We start from the raw sequence: 19,644 nt of genomic DNA, 5'->3' as shown, positions 1-19,644 counted from the left end.
GCAGTTCCTTGTTCCCGTTCACATGAAGCAGACTTCAGTTAGCGTTGTGCTGCTGCCTGACACGGTTAGCTACCCACTAGGTCGCATCCTCCAGGTTTTGTGGCTCTCGTTGCTAAGCAATTTAGTCGGTTCATCCACTGCAAGGTAATGACCCAAATAAAGCAAAATTAGCTAAGAGTCTTGTGAACTGGGGGGGAGGGGGGTTAAAAAAAGCATATGTTCTGTTACCGTCTCCATCTCAGCTTTTTTTTTAGTCTTATTGCCGTAATGTGAAAAACTTTTACTGTTTTCTCTTGCTGTAGTTCAACTTATATTTAGAACACTTTTCCTACACGTTGAAAGTATAAATAAGCGCATTAGACAATGATTGTTTTACAGCTGAACTCGGTGCTTAAAACCAAAAAAAAAATATCTTTCATGCTTGTTCCTAGGCTACTGTACCTGGATTCAAGTCGATGCTGAAGACAGTGGAAATACGTGATAACACTGGTAACTTCAGTGCTTTGAAACAAGACTTCTCTTTCTCAGAAGTCTCTATCAGAACAAGACCTGCTTCGTGTCCTAAAACGCCCTTGTACCAAGAGCTTGAACGTTCTTCAGCTGCGGTAAAACCAACTCTACACATCTTGGTTTTAATGGCCGCCGTGATTCTACTTTTCAAATAAAGTCAGGGATGACGTGACAGGGCAAAATCTTCCTGCACCAAGGTGGCTTTTGAAACAAGAAATTGTGTATGTAAAAGAATGTATGTTTTTATGAACCGACTTCTCAGATTTATAATCATGTTTATTGTATTTTGTAAATTACTGCCTTGACAATCAAATGTTGTACTTTAATTGTAATAGACTATCGTATTTTTCTACATATTTGGAGTAAATATTTTACTCTACAGAAGTACTGTACAGCCTGTGGAGGTAATTGTAGAATTTTGATGCAGGTAGTTACACATATTTTGAAGAACTTGCCAGAGTTCAAAAGAAGTCTAGGCTTGTACTGCCAGTGTTTCAAACTGTTTCAGTGTTGAACTAACAGTTCATGTGCCCACACAACTGTAAGCAAGTAGCTCAATCCTAATTTCTTGTAATAAAGCCACTGCTATAAATGAAGAATGGCATTTTTAAGAATGCTCTTTCTTGTCTAGACAAATGAGACCAATCGGGGCTGAACTAAGATTGGTAACACATGTTGGAAGAAAAGAAGATGGAAATAAATAACCATATGTAAGTGCCCAAGGGCCATGCTGCCGGAGCTCGATGATAGCCTGTGCCATCAGGCGAAAGACAGTAACGTAGGTCTCTGGAAAACCGTTCCTCTAAGACAGAACTACTGAAAGCAACATAGAGACAGCCCCCTACAGCTTTATACAGTTGCCTTTTTTTTTTTTTTAACTGAATGTGTTACAGAGTAGAACCATAACTCACAAATTTTCAATCTAAATAACTTCAGCTATTTGTTGTTTTTTTAAGCATGTTTTACAGCCCTCTTACCTCCCTCTTTGTCTCATGCCTGGCCTCTGCACAGCAGAAGCTGGAAGGTGCAATTCAGCAGGAGCAAACCTTGTACAGCAGCTGGTTTCTAAGGGCTGTGCTAACAGTGCTCTAGCATGTCCAGATTTAGCAGACTCCTTTCACCTGGTCAGTTGTAAACCATTTTCAAGGCACTGTGAAGCTGTTCAGCAAACTCAGACTTTACCAAGTGAAGTCAGTGTCACCGCATGTGTTTATTTTGAAGCTTCATCTGCTGCTAGTTTCCTTAAGCAGTTTTAAAAGCAGCCAGAAGAGATTATCTTTGGAAACATCTACATTTTCCTGCACACAGTAAATCAAAAATGCAGGAACAGAGTAAATCTTTTGATAAAAGTAGATTTTGAAGTGTACTACTGCTACTGCAAAGGTGCTCCTATGTTTCACATCAAGACAGACCAGCTGGGCCGTGGGTCCCAGCCTAAGTGTAAATACACCTTTGGTATTGAAACACCAATGCACTCAGAACGGCATCTCATTACATACAGAATGTACGTGAGATACTGTTGTGTCATTGTCTTTGGTTGTTGTATCTCATCCATTCGAATTTTCTACCTTTCTTCCCCTTTTAAATGTTGTGGAGTGTTTACTAGTCAGAGCCATAACCCATTATCCACTAATCCCTCCAGAGAGGCTTGGTTCCAGTTCTGTTACATATAGCAGGAGCTAGAGCGCCCTGAAGTTCAAAATATTCCAAAAGCAGAAACATGAGCGACGACTCCATGCTACCAGCCAAGTGAGGGGAGAAAGAAGCTGCACTGTTGTTTCACAGAATTAAGAGGCCATATGAAAATCAAGTAGGAGAACTTTAACAGAAAAAAAAAAATCATTGACATGAAAAAAAAAAGCACTAAGGAGCATATAAACACATCTTTATTTAAAGCTCTTAGCCATCATAGTTAATTTTCTCAGAAAGACTGAAACCAAAACACATAAATGCAATACACATGAAAATTCTTCTCACAAAGGGAACTACGCGCGGTGCGATTTGAGTGGACAGCTGCACGTGAACGGCTACTGGACGCAGCAGGACGTGCGGTGCTTAGCTACAAGGTTCACACACGTCACCGCACGTGTGTTCGGCAACCTACGCGTGGTGGCAAAATTGCATAGTTATTTAACTTCACTATTAAACTCTCTATTTAATAACAATTCCAACTCTGCACAGTCAGACAACAAAGTAAGACTCTGCTTTTGGAAAAGCGATCTGTTATTTTAGGCATTATGTAATCTTCATGCTGACTGCCATCAATTTCGCAAAAAAACAAACAGGAAAACCTGCCCCTTGAAAGTCAGGCTGTTAACTTAAAGCAACATCTACTAAAAGGGGAGAGAACACCTTCTGAAGTATAACCCACAACTTTTACACGTACAATAGGGATGACAGAGAGACATTCAAATTTTCAGTGTCGCTGTGGTAAATAAAAGCAAGTACACATTAGTTGAAAGCAACAATTTTTCCTTTTCAGTAAGTTCAGTCTATTGTTAAAAAAAAAAAAATACCTTAAGCCCACGCTTGGGGGTTGATTTATTTTTTTTTTTTTTTACTCTTTTGCTTGCTCAAACTTTAAACTAAGTAACCCAAAAAATAAGATATACCACTCTCTCTGTGTAAGAGAATGGTTTTCTGAAAATTATTCTTGCTGATGCTTTCTGCAAGAATGAGGAACTGTTTTTTCCCCTCATTTTGGGGGAAAAAATGTGCCCTAAGTCTTCCATGTGTTTTCTTACCCATACAGAAATTTCACACAGTGACATTTAAACAAAATAACAGAAAACGGAACACGGTGATACAACTGTACTAGGCTGTTAGAAATAAAGAGAACACCCCATCAATTAAATTTTGTAGTGTGTTTACCGGTTTCTAAATCAAACTCCTAGCTGAAGGGGGCAGCCAAAGCTTCTTGTGCAACGCAGCACGGCGCGGACTTCCTCTGGGCTGCCAGGCAGCGCCGCGAACACAGCAGGCGGTGGGTGCGCTACGCCGACAGTCCTTGCAGAGTGGATGCGCAATACAATCGGCAACCCAGCTACCTGCTTCACCCCGACAAGTTTTTTTTTTAAAAGAGAAAGGCAACAGGCTTGTAATGGAATAAATTTTAAGTGAACTTTCTCAACTGTTTTAACATTCAACAGTCCTAGCATTTTGGGGAAGTGTCAGATGCTGAAACAAAGCAGTTTTGGCACCTGTCTTGGGTACTCCACTTTGCACTTAGCCTTCTTGGTTGAAGTGAAGAAGTCGTATTTTATCCAAAAGTGGTCTTCTTGTACAAATGCGAGTCCTTGCAGCGTTTGCACCTAAATACTGTCGACCTGAAGTGCACGAAGAAATACACCAAGACAATTACAGACATTGTATACTTTCAAATTTCCCAAGTATCTGGCCATTCCTTCAGCCTTGATCTCCTTGATCAAAAGGAGAGAGAAATTACCACTCGGTGTAGATTTTGACTGGGAAGCCTCTCATCATGTCGCATCTTCATACAGTGACCCCCAGCGTTAACAACACAAGGGAGCAGTGTCTGGAGACGGCAAAGCGTTCCAACAGAACGCACCACCAAAGGATTTCCACCATGCTAATGCAGCATCGGCTTCCACCTCTAATACGCGCTGTACAGTTTCAACACAGAAATTGTGTTAAGGGAAGGAGAAAAGAAGACGACGCAAGTCTTTGTATGTTGCTCTTAGTCTGAATATAGCTCTGCCGACCTTTGTTTTTAATGCTACAATTTCTTAAAGTCTCCTTGTAACTGAGATTCACTCAGCACGCATATTGGTTTATCTACACCTGTACCAGAAGGCTAATTCAATAAATTAAAGCTCAAAACACTAACTACAAGCACAAGAATATTTACAAACTGCAATAAATTAAAACGTATACAATATTAAATACACCTCACCACGTAAGAATAAATGTCAACCTTTGCACCGCTACCCAAGGACAGGCACTTGTACCTGTGCCAAAAAGAACAGGGCAACAAGCAAAGGCTCGTCACCATTATCCCCTTCTTGGGTGTCACAGCGTGCATTCAGAGCGGCTGCATGGAGACGAGCCCCAAGATTTCAGCATTTTGGACAAAACACCCGTTCTCAGCCTGGGTCTTGGTCCGCAGTACAAGGCAAAAGTCACAAACTTCTCCTACAGGAGATGAGACCGATGCCGACACTCAGCACTCCCTCGTTTGTAAGGCACGCTTCTACACAAAAAACAAAGCTCAAGAACACACAAACTTACTAGCTGTTAAAAATAATATTAGGCCAGAAAATATAATTAAAAATAAAATAAAATCGCTCTGACACAGTAGCTTGGCCAAGGAAGCAGGCACCAAAAGTACCTGTTTCCTTGGGATTCCATGGAGTGGAGGGTATTTCCAGGGCTATCTTCCACTACAGAAGACGTGCTGAGGATGTAAAGTCTTTTAGCATACAAGGAAAAAATTGTTGTGCCGAATGCTTTCATTTTACTTTATGCCAAAGCAGAAAGCTTTAATAGGATTGGTTCTGAAGGCAAAAAAGCTGAGTACTTGCAAACAGCAAGATCACTGCTGTGACCATACATGCATCTTTGAGAGCTGAAGTATTTTATTTATTTATTTTTTTAACATAAGGAGAGCACTTAAAGGGTTTGGAAGACCAGGACGGCACCATTTGTCCCAGCAGGATCTGGGCACTCCCCACGACCGCAGTTACACAGCCGCTACAGTGACTGTAGGGAAGGATCAAACTAAAAAAGCCTCAGACATAAGAGACAATGCAAGGGATGAAGATTTTAAGCACACTCCCCACTTCATCAATGCTTTCCCTGAATGTACGAGTTTGCAAACTCTGTTAACTGCACACTCCAGCCCCATCTGACCACCATTCAGTTCTGACCTGCAGGTGCAATGGGATAGCCTCTGCAAGCTGTACTGTACTTCAGTTTATCAAATAAAAATACAGAAAATAAATAGAAATCAATGTCAATTAAGGCAGGTAACCATGTATTAGGAGCACTGCTAGCTGAAAATTTTCAGTATCTGCTGAAACGACTCTTCCACCTCAGGCTGAAGGACTGCCAAAACCCAGCTGAAAGGTTCGTGCTGACCAAAGCCTGTAACAGCTTCCAACCAGCAGCTGCCACTTCACAACTTGCAAGAACAAGACATCTGCGTGTGGACAATTCTTCCTTTGAAGAAACACAGGACGTCTTATGGTTTTTGTTTAGTTACAATGAACTAAAAAAAAAAAAAGCCTCAGAGATATCAGTATCTTTTAGTAGTAGCTTTCAAATATTAGCTCAACTAGGTGAACAAACAACAAGCTGCTGAGAACACACAAGTCCTCTCGTAATGTAGCTCTCCAAAGAAATAAACACAACCCACTGCTACATAAACTCCCCGTCCGAAGAACAGCTCAGATGAGTAAGCTAGCTACATCTTTAGAACGTCACCAAACAAAAATATTCTCCTTACCCCCTCTGAATGCACCACAGAACTAAGCTACTAGACTTCTTAATAAAGGAACTGGTAAATTTCACAAAGTTTTTGGCAAAGTACAGTGCGGAGACAAGAGCTAAAAGCAGTAAGGACAGATCCAACTCAGACAAACGTTGATTCAACCAAACACCTTGCAAGAGATTTTCAAAATTCTTATGGTACAGATAAAAACAGCACAAGTCAGAAAGACTGCTGAACTTAAAAACAAACTAACAAAACCAAACAAACAGTGTGAAACAGAACTACAGAGCTCATTTGTTTCTGCAGATTCCAGAGGTGGATTTTTTATATATTTTTTTCCACTATTTTTATTCAAGCGAACAGAGTGATCAAGCTGTGTGCCACGCTACTGAAGTCAAAAACAAGTGCAGAGAAAATTCAAACATTGCCCAATATCACCTATTTGCCTGACTTAATGTAAGCTCTCCTTCATTTACCTTGCCTGTTCACATCGCTCACGCTCTGCTAAAGTAACCAGGACAGTACAGACTGCCAAACCACAGAGTATTTTAGAAGTCTGTTTCTCAGTATATTTAAGAGGTAATTGTTAAGACTAACTGGTCAACGACTTCTTCTCAGGACATATTCATAGAGCCCTGAAGTTCACAATGCACATTTTGAACAAGACACAGTACCCTTTTCTGTTCGCAAATTTTTAAATGTTATTTTCTATCACAACTTCGCCCGTTTCCAGGTATGTATCCAAAAGATCTCCCTTTTAGAGAATCTTGTTTTTGGGGAATGTGGGAGACAAGGCTCTATTTTGTTGTTTTATTGACTTATTCCGAGGGTTCTGATTCTGCCTGGTGTCTTCACTAGGCAACAGATACTGGAATGTAGAGAATCCCCTTTCTTTGTAACAGGAGGAACCAACTTTAAATGAATTCTTCAGAATGTCCTTCCTCTGTTAATCACTGCACTCGGGTTTTTAATGTGTGACCAATCCAGTAATACAAACGTTGCTACCTTTGATGTACGGTAATACACTTGGGAAGGCAAATAGTACCCAGTACGAATTGGTTACTTCTGTTGAGAGGGACTTACAATATTCAAGTGGACTAATGAGCATTAGGCTAAACTTAACAATTCCAGTGCATTTATTTCAATAACGACTTCTCTTACCAAACGCAAAGACACCCAAAATATTCATCTGCCAGTAAGTATATAAAAATAGTTTCTTACTCTCTTAATTGTGGTACCAGTTTATAACGTTCCTTCTGCTGCTTTTCACTCAACGTGGCTCTAACCAAAATAAGTTAGTACGATCATCTGTATAGGCTGTCTGCACACCGGACACGGTTTGTTCCTCTTCTTCAGCTTCCTTGCGCACGTGAAACACGACATGAGGTGTCCCGTTTTGCCATGTACTATGCAACCATTTTTCGGTCTACTTTGGCATATGACGCAGGGTTCTATGCTGCTAACAGGCAGACTGGACTCCACGCTTTCCTCTTTGCCTTGCATTTCTCTCTTCTCGGGTTCCTTGTAGTCTTCCTGACTGCTGCAAAACATGCTGCTAGATGTAGATGGCTGAGAATAATCTTCACTTTCCTGGGACTCGGATATTTGTACTGCTTTATCTTCATTCTCCTCCACCGGTGATTCTTTATCTTCAGTCATTTTTACTTTCTTGCAGTCAGGTACATCAAAACCTTCTTCAGATTCTAGGTGGAAAGAACTTTCTAATTTGCTCTTTGCCAGTTTCTCACTCTTCTCATCAGGAAGCCAGTCCTCTCGAAGGGCCCAGCATCTGTGGCAATGGCGTGGAAGTGGAGGATTCATTTCGCTGCATTCAGGACACTTCCAATAATCCTTGAGTAAATTAAAGGTTGAAACAGCTTAAGCTACTTGGAATGCTTACAACTGAAGTATAGAGAGATTATAAAGAATTTATTACTGCCAAAATACCAGTGATCTTGAACTATCAACATGTTTATAGTTTAAGACTTCCACTGGGTGTCTGACCATTTTACTGTCCTGCATTAAAACAGCCTCATTTTTATAAGACTCTGATTTTCTTCCTTCTTGCAGTAGATTTGTAAAATGAAAATAGAGGTGGAATAATAATGGTTTATTAGTTTTAGACAAAATTGAAGAAACTAGTCTATAAAAGTCTTCAGAGAACTTCACAGAAAACTTTTGTAATAAAACGGGCACTGTTCCCATGAGTTTCAACAACAAACTTCTGAACTAGAAACTGGTCAAGACTGAAGGTACATTTGACCTGGGGAAAGCTAAACTGCTGGTCTGCAAAACGGCCGGGTGAGGGCACTCTGACACAGCAGAATGTAAATTACACAGCATAGAAAACAACGAGCCAGTTAGGAAGAGATGCATCACTGTGTCAGAGCTTACTCCATACGCTATACCACAAACAAACATCATCTCATTAAAAACAAACTTCATTTTTAAGGAGAAGTACTCTCCTTAGAAATAACGCATGTGGCAGGGGTGGGGTGCCAGAACAAACCAAAACACTACTTATTTGGAACATCTGAAATGCTTTTTGGTTCGAGCTCCGAAAAGCATCAGAGACATCAAAAGTTTGAGACTAACTTTAATTCCTAAACATAAATTTTTCCCTATTTTTCCATACATAAGCAGCACGATGTATGTATGGCCAGCCCCGTGTTTCACACGTATAGTCAAGCCCCTCAAGTCCTGCAGACCACCAAGGGACAAACATTTCAGATGGTTTTGTAAAACAGCTGTACTCAAGCTTCTACGATGAAAAAGCAACTATATATCTTTTATTAAAGACCTAAACTAAAAAAATGTATAAATCTAAAACTACAAAGATATTAAACTATAAATCTTTTATTAAAACCACCAACTTTCTATTTCAGCGTGTCATTTTTTCATGTCTCTATCTATTGCTCCAAAACCCTGAATTTCTTCTTCTCTATGCTACAGATTTGTTTATTCAGGCTGGACAATAAAACTAGGTATTATGAACTACAAGAAGACTATATAGGAAGAAAACAGACATATATTAAAATATATGACGTATATTTTTAAAAATATATGTAAACTTACAAGGTTTTTTTTGTTGTTCTCTTGTGGGTTTTTTTTTGTTCCACCCCCTCCCCCCCCGTTTTGTGTAAAAAGGCAAATTTAAGCTTCAAATAATTTCCTCCCATTAAGTCAGTGAAACTGTAAATTAGTATTATTTTCAATGGCTCAGGAACCTCACTAAAACCATTTTTAAAATACCCATGTTCATAAGTGGTCACATGTTCAGTAATTAAACTACTGCCCTGGAATCCTCAAGCATGGGGAAAATAAAAGGCAACTTTATTTTTTAAAAATCACAGGTAACGATTGAATTCTTCTATACGCCTTGATCGACCGTCAGTTCACCCAACTTATGATGCTTTGCCAGTTAATGTTTTACTCACGGCTAGAGAAATCTCTGGATCTTCATTGAATGAATCAGCATCGCTATCTTCATCCTGATAAATAGTCAGCTGATACACCTAATTTAAATTTAAAATTAAAGAAGCATTGATGTTACTGGTTTTGGTATTCAATTAAGAATCTGTTTTCTGATAGATCACTTTTAATTAAATGAAATAAAAAATAGTGTATATGCTCTGTTTATGTTAAAAAGCTAGAAGCTAGCAAGCAACTCCACAAAACCTGATGGTTAGCTGACAGGGGGTGGCGTGGGGGGTGTGGGGAATCTGTTCACGCTTGGAACATGTGATTTGAAAGAAAAACAGACTAGACAGATAGAAGGAACTGCCTTCTAGAGTAGAGGGGTTCCTTCTCTCCTACTCAGCAGGGGTGGGGCCACACCTGGAATACTGTGTCCAGTTCTGGGCTCTTCTGCTGCTGGGGGAAGAGGCGCACCTCAACCCTTTCTTCCTCCAACCTCTATCTTACCTCTCTGCAGCACTCTAACCCACAGTAAATCAGTACAGACAGTCCCATTCCTCCCCTGTCATGAATTACAATCATTTATATCCCTGTCTGATTCTACCTTTGGTACTTACCTGATCTTGCCAGGAGCCGATTTAGCTCTTACGTAACAGAAAACTAACACAGGAAAAAAAAATCTGCTTCCCTCCTGACATTCCAGATAGCTTGGTCTCTCAAAAATGATGCCAGTAACTATTTTAAATCTTTTTGCCTCCTAATGAAAATTTCTAAAATTGTATTCCAGCCTATCTCTACGAAGCATCTATATTAATGGAAGCAAATGACTTAGAAATATCACTTTGCAAAGATTTACTAGGAAAGTTTTCCTTATCAATGGAAACTGTTGTCAAAAGCTCAACATGTGTCCAAGTAACGCTTCTGTAATTATGTAAGAATAGACTCAGGTACACAGAATGCCATCAACAGCTAGTGAGTAAAATTTGCCAGACAGACTTTTACCAAAAGCCTGTGTGAGAGCCTATGGAATGCCTCAGCATTGTTCTGCTTACTGGACTGACGGGTGACCCAGTGGTGACCCAACTGCACAAAACATAACTTGTTTTAATCAAGGACTGGATGCAATTTGTTATGTAGCACTCCTGAAGAATTACTGCTGCTTCTTGTTGGAATTTCAACATAATTTTCTTTAATTTTCCTTAGCCCTGCCACCCCCCCCGGTCAAAGAAAAAAGAATTACCTCATCATCTTCATCTGTGAGCTCCTGTCCTTCTTCATTATGGCTATAGTCTTCTGAATAAATAGATTCAACTTCAAACTCTACACTGAACTGGTCTGAAACAGAACTATGGTCAAACCAATCGGAGTTTTCGCTTAGTGAACTGGCATCAAGATCCTGAATAAAAAAGAAAGGAAACAGATGGTCAACTTCAGTAGTCCATACCCATAATCATCACTGTTAAGAGAGCATCTCCTTAAAAGAGTATCTCCTTAAGATAGTGTTAAAGAGACAGATATCTCCTACAATTATTAAAAAAAAAACAAAAAAAACCTACCCAGTTTACTTAGCTATAGTAGAAATAAGAATAGCCACTGTTAGATGGAACAGCACTTATGAGACAAACTGGTTATAGCTTGGTAAACTTAAAAATCTATGCCGCAAAAAAATACGTTTTGACTTACAGGAATGGAAAGAGAATCTGTTGAATCACTGCTATTGCTTCTTTCACGGCACAGCCCACTGACTACACACCATGAGAGACTTTCATCAAATGTCAACGAAATGCTGTCTGACTTGTGTCGTTTTCTTCTGTCAGCATGCGGATCATCTGAAGAATTTTCTTCTGGGCATATTCAAGAATTTTTATTACTCCAAAAATATCTATGCAATGTTCAGTTGTGAATGTTCGTAACAGCAGCTTAAAATACAATATACTTATGTAGCAATCGAAGAAATATAAAGTTATCCAGTATTATTTTATAGAAAAAGGCACCAAAAACAAATGAAAGAAGACAGTAACACTGAGAAACACGAGGTGTGAAACATTCCTGAAAATAGCAATTCAGAAACTGTCTTTCCCCACTTGTCCTATCTGTACAGCTTGTAAATGGCAGTCTCCACACGCAGGAAATAAAGTTACTGCAAATTTTGAAGCATTTTTACCCCAATTCACACATGATACACATTAAATCCCTACTGACTTTAAGGAATGGAGTTAAGATTTTAATTGTAGGAGCTCCCCCTACAGTCATATGACAGAAAGACACTTTCAGGGGGCCTGCTAGCCCGTCCCAGAATTTGGACAGAGATGAGCAACTTGCTCCCAGGTCAAACGTCTAAGAAGGACCTCGAGCTAGGCAAGAAGGCACGTTCAGGTTCAAGTTTCAGATACCTCAGCAAACCCATCAATTAAGAGCTGCACTATATGCAATTGTATTTACTCGTTGGAATTTTTGAAACAAAACATTACGCGAATGATTTTGACAACACATGAGCAAGAAAATCTTCAAGGCTAACACACAGTGTAAAAATTGAACCATGAAAACATTGCTTTAAGCTGTGCTTATTATATATGCTTAGTTTGAAGGCCAAAAAGCAATGCTTTTTAAATATATCATGCTTTGATACAACAATCTAGAGCAGCATAAGCAGTAGGGGGACAGCATTTTAGGGGTAGGTAAGTCAAAATTCAGCTCCACTGCCTTTTGGTGTGTTTGATATCAAACAATTTTCTTAAAAAGGCATAGCAAAGTCAGTATGTATGTGCAGTGGAGTGAAAGTTCCCCAAGAGGACTGACAACGTGGTTCAACACGGGCCTGCTGCCCCCTACAGGCGCCCTCTGCGTACACCCTTCATTGCCCAGCTTTGCCCTGGCCTTGCGAAACACACTGCCAATCCACCAGTCTCCACGCCTTGAATCTTTCATCGTAAAAGAAAAGAGAACAAAACACTTGTACATACTTTGAGACTTCTCTTACTTTCCCTTGGTGCTTCTTCAGCCCCTCTCTTTTCTTTTTCCGCCCTGAGAGCCCCACCACATTTGGAGCCCCCAAGGCCCAAGGGTTGCTCCTGTCCATCGTTGTCCTCATTTAGTTGTCATGGCTCCATGCTGTACTGATACTGTACCACCACAAGGTTTCTATACACTATATAAGCGGCTCCAAAGGAGCCGCTACCATCATAATTTAACAAGAATAGTGGCTTAAAAGGAAGATTTCCTATAAATTAGAAAAAAAGTGTATATAAAAACACTATATTAAAAGAACTTTTAAGGTTGTAACAAACTAATAAATGGATGCAAAGACACGAGTTAATAATCAAACCTACAATAAGTAAGCACAACACAGGACCTTACGTGCTCTGGGTCATGCCTAAATATTACAGGTTATGATGCTTAACTGCAGCTTTCCATCCCTTCACCAGTTTTTGTTACAACATTAAATGTTCTTTTAATTTAGTGCAAACTGCTCAGCAAAACAGCACAGTTTTTGGACTGGCTAACAAAAACAGTGGTCTATGATGAACACAGAAAAAAACACTACATAAATGCTGAGGAACTTTAAAATGTTCCCAAGCAACTGAAAAAAAATAAAGAAAAAAAAAAAAGAAGTATCTATGCAATGACAGAAGGTTATCACTGCCCAGGTTAAGTACAGGTGTCAAGTCATGAGGTAATGAAAGTGAGCAAGGAAACAAACTACCATAAGGAATCTGAAATAGTGTTCAAGTTGAACTGTATAGAGAACGCATCCATTGAGCAACTTAATGTTATACAGGTTTATGCTGACCAACTTGCTATTTGCCAATTCTCAGAAGAAACACTCCATGCTTTGAAAACGTATTTGCCAGTGATTATTAAATAACCATAATAAAGAGGAACTGGAGACAAATGCAATGCTTAAGTGGCCAGACTTTTTACAAAGTGCTTAAAGAACATCCAAAATAATCTGGTATTACTATTGGACCTTTCAAGTCCGTATCACCATCTGAAATCCAATGAAAACTGCTTTCAGAGCGCAAACAACATGTAAAATGTTGCGGCTATCTACACAGGGACTTGAAACACATTTGAAAACATCAGTACAAATAGAAGTGTTCTCATCATGAAGACAGCACAATGGACTACGTCCTGCTAATGTGAACAAGTTGAACAAGTTGAAAAGATCCCTGGAACAAATTATTCTATCATCTTACTAACAGTTCCCGAAATCCAAACTGTAACATGACACTGGAGCAATGCAAGCAATCCTGTACTTCTTCCAGATTGAAGATTTTGTTTTAGATATGCAGAGGAACATAGATAGTGTTTGTTAGCATCTTTCCAAGTCAGTGAGGTAACAGAATGTACTTGTTTCCCAAGTGTCCGTGACATTGAAAGCTCTGCATCGTTGATCTGCACATACCGGATTCACTGTGTGTTCTCCTCCTAGATGATGATGTTGGTCGGGAAGACACATTTGATGAAGTCTGCTTCTCTTCTAACTCTTGCATGGATTCCTGATTAACAGAAGTAATGAAAAAGCCCGAATATGAATATGAGGTAAAACGCTAGAATTATTCTAACTGCATCCAAGCCACTGACACTATAGAAATGAAACAGAATTTACATCTCAGAACGTAAAAAATTGAAAGATTACCTTTAAAACATTTTCTTTCTCAAGCTGAAATCTGGCATCAACCTCAGGTGTGTCAGCAAGTGTACAGTCTGAAAACAAAACAAAACCACGTGTTAGCACAGCAGAAAAAGTCAACTTCAAGCTCAAAAATATTATAGCAAAAGTAACAGGGAGAAGTCAACTGCACCCAGCATTTACAAAGTTCTGACCAGAACTTACAAACCAGACATTCCGTGACAACCTAAAACGCAACACCGCTCCCTTGCTTTCCAAGTTTGCGCAGCACTTCTGCTGTAATATTATGAAAGTGGGAAAATGGGGAGGAGGAAAGAATCCCAATGGCCAAGTACCTCTGAATTCTATTATAAATGCCTCCAAATGAAAGTTGTTCATTAGCTGTGATTGTGCAGGTATGAAATAACATACATGGAAGTATTTTTACACTTCTATAGAGTATATTTTACTAATTATCATTTCATGGGAACATTACATTCAAAAGACATTCAACAGAAGAAAATTTGAGTGTTGTTAATTGTATCTCCTGACTAACAGATGGACACTGAATTAATCAATTATCTTCCAAGAAAAAAAAAAAAGATAAATTTAAGTTTGCTACCATAACAATAAGGGGTAATGAGGACAGCCATTCAGAAGACGTACCTCCAGAAAGAATCAAAACCAAAGGGTATCTCTTACTATGGATTCAGGAACTAACTTACAAAACAGCACACATTATTTAACTTCTGGTTCGCTCCTTACATCGGGCAAAAATTACAGCTATATTGAGCATTTATACTGCAGCAAAGTTACCACTTCTTAAAAACCATGTAGACCTCTTAAAGAGGACTCAGCACTGCCAGTGTATCCGAGTGTGATCAGTTCTAAATATAAGTCAGTTTCAATTTTGCAAATAAAACCAGGACACTAACAGAAAGAAGAGGAAGCATTTGAACTGATTTCATTGTTGGCACAAGTTCAAGAAGTGCATTTTTGGTATTAAAGCCTTCAACAACATAAGAAGCTTTATCTGCAAGAAATACAAGCAATTTTTCAATTCAGTCTTGTTTGTGTTCAGTTTTGATTATGCTTGTTCCAGTTCAAATCCCACAAAATTACCAAAATGCTGCTCATAATCAGTTTTCTTTCCAGAAAAAACAGTGTTGTGCTTTAATTCACCATTATTTGCGATCACTCCAGACACTAATGTGTAAAGTTAAACAGCTAATTATTGAGAGACAGATGTTATCTGATCGCTACATGCAAGATACATTAACACCAGCAGTATTTTCCCTACTACTATTTCCCAAACTGGCTTACCTTGTTGATTGATTGCTACCAGGTTTCTGCAAATCATCGAATATACCCTCCTTAGATGGGGATAAAGAAAAAAAGAGATGTTGCAAGTTAGGTTGCAGAATTCATACATATGTTGCACATTTAGCTGGAGAGCTGTTCGTGTTAGCATTAACTTTTATTGTGATAACTGGAGACCGCCCAAAGAAACGAGCCAGTTTCTATGACAAATGTGGAAAACAGTTATTCTGACTTGAAGTTTTTCTCAGCATTGTTATTTTGCTCTTCAAAACAAGCAGATCCCCTCTCCTTTTCTGAAGAAAGGGAAGAGATTTTATCCATCTCAATAGAGTCAAAAGAGCATTATTTTTTTAAATTCACTTGGAGTCAGAAAACTCTGGGAGAAGAGTCATAATCCTTTTGACAACGAGCTCCTAACAATCAGCATCTATTTCTAATCTAACAGTGATTCAAAATTACTCTTTCTGGAACTTCTGACAATCTGTACGGAGTCTTGCAAAGCAACCACACTTACAGCACAACTGTGATTTACGTTAGGATTCAGAAGACTGTACATACAGACTCTGCAGCAAGACAATTTATTCAAAATAAATGTTAAAATACTGAAGCTTTGTGCTGGAGTGAGGTATGATTTCTCAACAGGAGAACATACTGTGATTATGTACCACAGTTTTCCACTCTTAACTTGTATACTTGCATTGCCTCCATACATCAAGTCAAAAGTCTTAACTGTTTCTGCAATCCCTTTATAGCTGTTACATTACAGAAGAGAATTTTCCCATTTCACCTTAGGATGGTTTGAGGCTACAGTAACCCCTTCCAGTTTGTGGAAATTGTGAGATTTCTTGGTTATAGACACAGACAGACATTAGTTCACAGAAAAAGACTAGATCAGGTGAGAAGTAATCGTAAGAAAGAGCTTACCATCTTCCAAGATATAAAGAATTAATAAAAGGCCATACGAATTATGTTCTCCATTATTTATTTCACAATCAGACTCTCAGAGAAGAATTCAATTTTACCTGTGTTCTTTTACTGAAAAGCTTGTTACTCCAAATAAATCCCCAAGGAGATCATTTGCACAGTGCACGATGTGTTGCTCTTTTTCATCATATAATTGTTTAGACATAATATATTGTCCAAGATAGAATATTACCTGTAAAAGAAATCACATACACAGACATTAGTACATACACAGGTTTTGCTGTTTCAAGTTCAAATACAAGAGGAAACATTAAATTAATTGAGATTTATTCCTCTCACGCTAGTTAATTAAAACTCCCTTTGAGCTGCAATTTTTATTATTCTCCCAGTATTCTAAGGACAGATAAAAGCCTTTGTTTATATAGCGGAAAAACTTGCTGAACACTACCTAAGGAGTTAGCAGAACTCAAAAAATAACCTGTCTCATCACCTTTTGTGAAACTCACTACCTCTCATTCACCCAGAACAGAAGAAGAATCTCCCTATATTTACTGTCATCTACCTTTACTGAATAAAAGTTCTCACCTCCTTCATAGTAAAAGTGTCTTTTTCCGCACCAGCTAACTTCAACAGCTTCAACAACAGTGGCTTTGGTTTCACCTATGTGGGGATGAAGAAAGAAAAACAGTCTGCAACAACTGTTCACCAAACAAAGCATTATTTATACAGATTAGTTTCCTCCCTCTGTGTTAACCTCATATAAAAAAAGACACAACTAAGTGATAACCTATCAACTCCCAAGTTTTTGGCTTTGCAAAGTTAAACTTAAGACCTTTACGACTGTTAGGTCCAGAGTGCGAGAGACAAAGCAGAACTCTGGTTCCTGGGACAGTTTATGGGGCTATCTATGGTTTCACACTGGCCAGCTGGTTCTACCCCTTAGAGTTTTCTTAGTTGGGATAAGCAGACCCTGTCCTTTCCATTGTATTTCAATCAATCCGACTTGTACATTGCCCTCTGCCCTCCCACCCACATGCCGTGCCAGCAGTTATTTCTGCAGCCAGTCTATGAACAGCCAGCGTTCTGAGGCAGAGGGAGGAGATGTTCCTCTCCCTCCCCTGCTTTTTTTTTTTTTTTTTTGCACTGTTCCATGAACAGCTGTGCCAGTACAATGCAGGAGATGAGAACAAGCTGCAGGGGATGTCACAACTGCAAACAAAATGCCTGTGTAACCACTGCCTGATGGTTCTGGGTGCAATACTACTACCACCCCTTTAACCATAGCAAAGCCATTCTAAGAACTGACTAAAGACATTTTTATAATTTCTTTCTTACAGGAAAACATAAATAAGATACAAGGCAAAGAATAAATGCTTAAGGAAGGAGGGGAAACTTTCCTATACTCCATTTCAAATATGCACTAAAATGTACTGTTAGTTGTAACGCATTAGCAAGAAATTAGTTGCAAGAATTATACTTAAACGAAAAACAAATGTGGACTATGTTTCATGTCTATTCACTCCCTTCCTAAATGCTACAGCTACTTACAGCATGCAGGACATACTGCAGTTTCATAAAGGAAGCAAACACTAACTTATTAGACTAGTAAATACAGCTCAGGATAGGAATGCAATGCAGTTTCATATCTCTGAATCCACAACTCGATCTGTCAGCTGGGATGATGTTACCCCAAGCCCTCCCTCCCCAACACCTGCAGGGTTCTGCTCCCGTGCAGATGTGACAGCAGACTAGGTAGCATCATACTATGACTTTAAAAAAGAACAAAAAAAAAAAACAACCACATACACACAAAAAAACCCAACTAACAACAAAACCCCCTCTGAACACTCTGTTGTTCTGTTATTTGGATTTTTTTTTTAAGTTCTGCTATCAGTCTACACTTTCAGGCTTTAACCTTCTACAAAAACGGAATGAGTTAAGCTGTCATCATCCACACTGCAATATTTAACAAAGTTGTATGCCACTTCCATCCTCGTGAAAGGGCACAGCCAGGACTGCGTAACTGCCACCGTGCTGTGAAAAAGCCCGAATATGCAAAGCCACGAACACAAAGACTCCTACTAAAACTTCCTTATGAAGTCCGGTACAACAGAAAGTGAAAATGCCAAACTTAAAAAAAAAAACCAACTCCAGTTGTACCGAGATTATTTCAGTAACGCTGTATGTCCTGCACAGCGGACCATCTTCCACACCTTAGGAACCGTTTCACCACAGGATTCTTATCAAGATCAAACAGGACTACACAATCCTTGAAAGCAAGCAGCCTGAACGCCAAGGGTCTCCAGGAAACAGAGCCTAGACCTGAAGCACCATCCTCAGCTCCGCGGATGAGAAAGATCCGCTTTCACAACCCCGAGACAGAGGAGAGCCCACCTTCACCTGGCGTTCCTGCACGCCTCGCAGCCCGAGCAAGGCCGGCCTTCCGCACTGACAGGGCAAAACCCCGCACAGAGAGACCGCGAAGCACTCACGCGTCCACCCGAGGTACTGACCAGGGCCTCCTGCTCCGAGGCGGTGACAGCAGCGCCATCCGTGAGGGCGGACATCTTGGTGTTGCACATTTGCCTGCAGTTAGGGGGAGAACAACCCCAGCACATGTAACGCGGCGCCACAGCCCCACTTCCCCCCCTCACACACCACCGCCGCCGCCAAATGGCCGCCGGGCTGCGCGCGCTCCGCCGCCCCGCCGATGCCCGCTCACCTCGCCGCCCTCGGCCAAGCCCGGCGCCGGGCAGCCGTGCCGAGCCGAGCCGAGCCGTGCCGAACCGAGCCGTGCCTGGCTTTAAATAGCGCCGCCGAGTGCAGGCAAGTCGGGGCTTAGCTCCGCCGCCGGCCGCGGCCCGACATGCCTGAGCATGACCGGCGGCGCTGCCGAGTCACGGCGGGGGGCGGGCGCCGCTGACTCACGGCGGCCGCCAGCAGCGGCAGCAGGAGGGGGGGAGGCGGCCCCGGGATGGAGCCGCGGCTCCGCGCCCCCCTCGCCCACATCCACATCCCCACCCCGGCCCCGCCGCCCTCCTTCCCCCCCTCTTCCCGCGGGTGGGAGCCGCGGAGCTCGCCTCACCCCCCCCCCTCATCCTCCCCAGCGAGCCCCGAACGGCCCCGCGGCCCCCCAGCCCCCGCCCCGGTCCCCCCACGCACCGCCAGCCGCGCCCGCTCCGCTGCACGGCCCGCGGCGGGCGGAGAACCGGCGGCCCTACGGGGCCTGGGCGCGCTGCGCGCCCCACGCCGCCATTTTGGCCGCCCTGCCCTGCCCGGCCCGGCCCTGCCCCGCGCGCTGGCGTTTGCAGCGCCCCCTAATGGCCGCGGGGCAACGGCCGCGCCGCCTCAGCCCGCGGGGGACGACTCTGGCAGCGGCGGCTGTGGGGAGGAGGGAGGCAGAGCGGGGGTC

At 41.1% G+C, this 19,644-nt stretch overlaps 2 protein-coding genes across 4 annotated transcripts in view; one reads left to right on the top strand and one right to left on the bottom strand.

The window, feature by feature from the left end:
- Positions 1-1,114, top strand: part of CPM (carboxypeptidase M) — a 32,806-nt gene extending 31,692 nt beyond the window's left edge. The window contains exon 9 of the mRNA XM_066992798.1: positions 432-1,114. Coding sequence (XP_066848899.1) covers positions 432-665 — 234 coding nt within the window. The 3' untranslated portion in view covers positions 666-1,114. The remainder of the gene's footprint in view (positions 1-431) is intronic.
- Positions 1,115-2,378: 1,264 nt separating this feature from the next.
- On the bottom strand, positions 2,379-19,521 carry MDM2 (MDM2 proto-oncogene). 3 transcript variants are annotated; one of them, XM_048065345.2, is made up of 11 exons: positions 19,395-19,521; positions 18,746-18,818; positions 16,818-16,892; positions 16,331-16,464; positions 15,312-15,361; positions 14,016-14,083; positions 13,782-13,875; positions 11,060-11,220; positions 10,617-10,772; positions 9,397-9,474; positions 2,379-7,810 (listed from the first exon to the last, which is right to left on the bottom strand). In XM_048065345.2, exons 2-11 carry the CDS (start codon positions 18,812-18,814, stop codon positions 7,241-7,243), a joined length of 1,455 nt encoding a protein of 484 aa, XP_047921302.1. In that variant the 5' UTR covers positions 18,815-18,818; positions 19,395-19,521; the 3' UTR covers positions 2,379-7,240. The 3 variants fall into 3 exon arrangements, with proteins under 3 accessions (XP_047921302.1, XP_066848906.1, XP_047921303.1); XM_066992805.1 differs by having other exon boundaries at positions 11,060-11,217; XM_048065346.2 differs by lacking the exon at positions 19,395-19,521 and adding an exon at positions 18,955-19,165.
- Positions 19,522-19,644: the final 123 nt, after the last annotated feature.

The sequence above is a fragment of the Anser cygnoides genome, chromosome 1 (genome assembly GCF_040182565.1).
Source record: "Anser cygnoides isolate HZ-2024a breed goose chromosome 1, Taihu_goose_T2T_genome, whole genome shotgun sequence".
NCBI classification, from domain to species: Eukaryota; Metazoa; Chordata; class Aves; order Anseriformes; family Anatidae; genus Anser; species Anser cygnoides.
Note: the sequence above shows the minus strand (reverse complement) of the source record. Positions and strands in the feature narration are given on the sequence as shown.

Coding starts and splice junctions, on each gene's coding strand:
- MDM2 (XM_048065345.2), bottom strand. CDS start 18,814: ATGTGCAACACCAAGATGTCCGCCCTCACGGATGGCGCTGCTGTCACC. Junction 15,362..16,330: donor TTTTCAGTAAAAGAACACAG/GTAAAATTGAAT, acceptor TCCCCATCTAAG/GAGGGTATATTCGATGATTT. Junction 11,221..13,781: donor GAGAACACACAGTGAATCCG/GTATGTGCAGAT, acceptor GAATATGCCCAG/AAGAAAATTCTTCAGATGAT.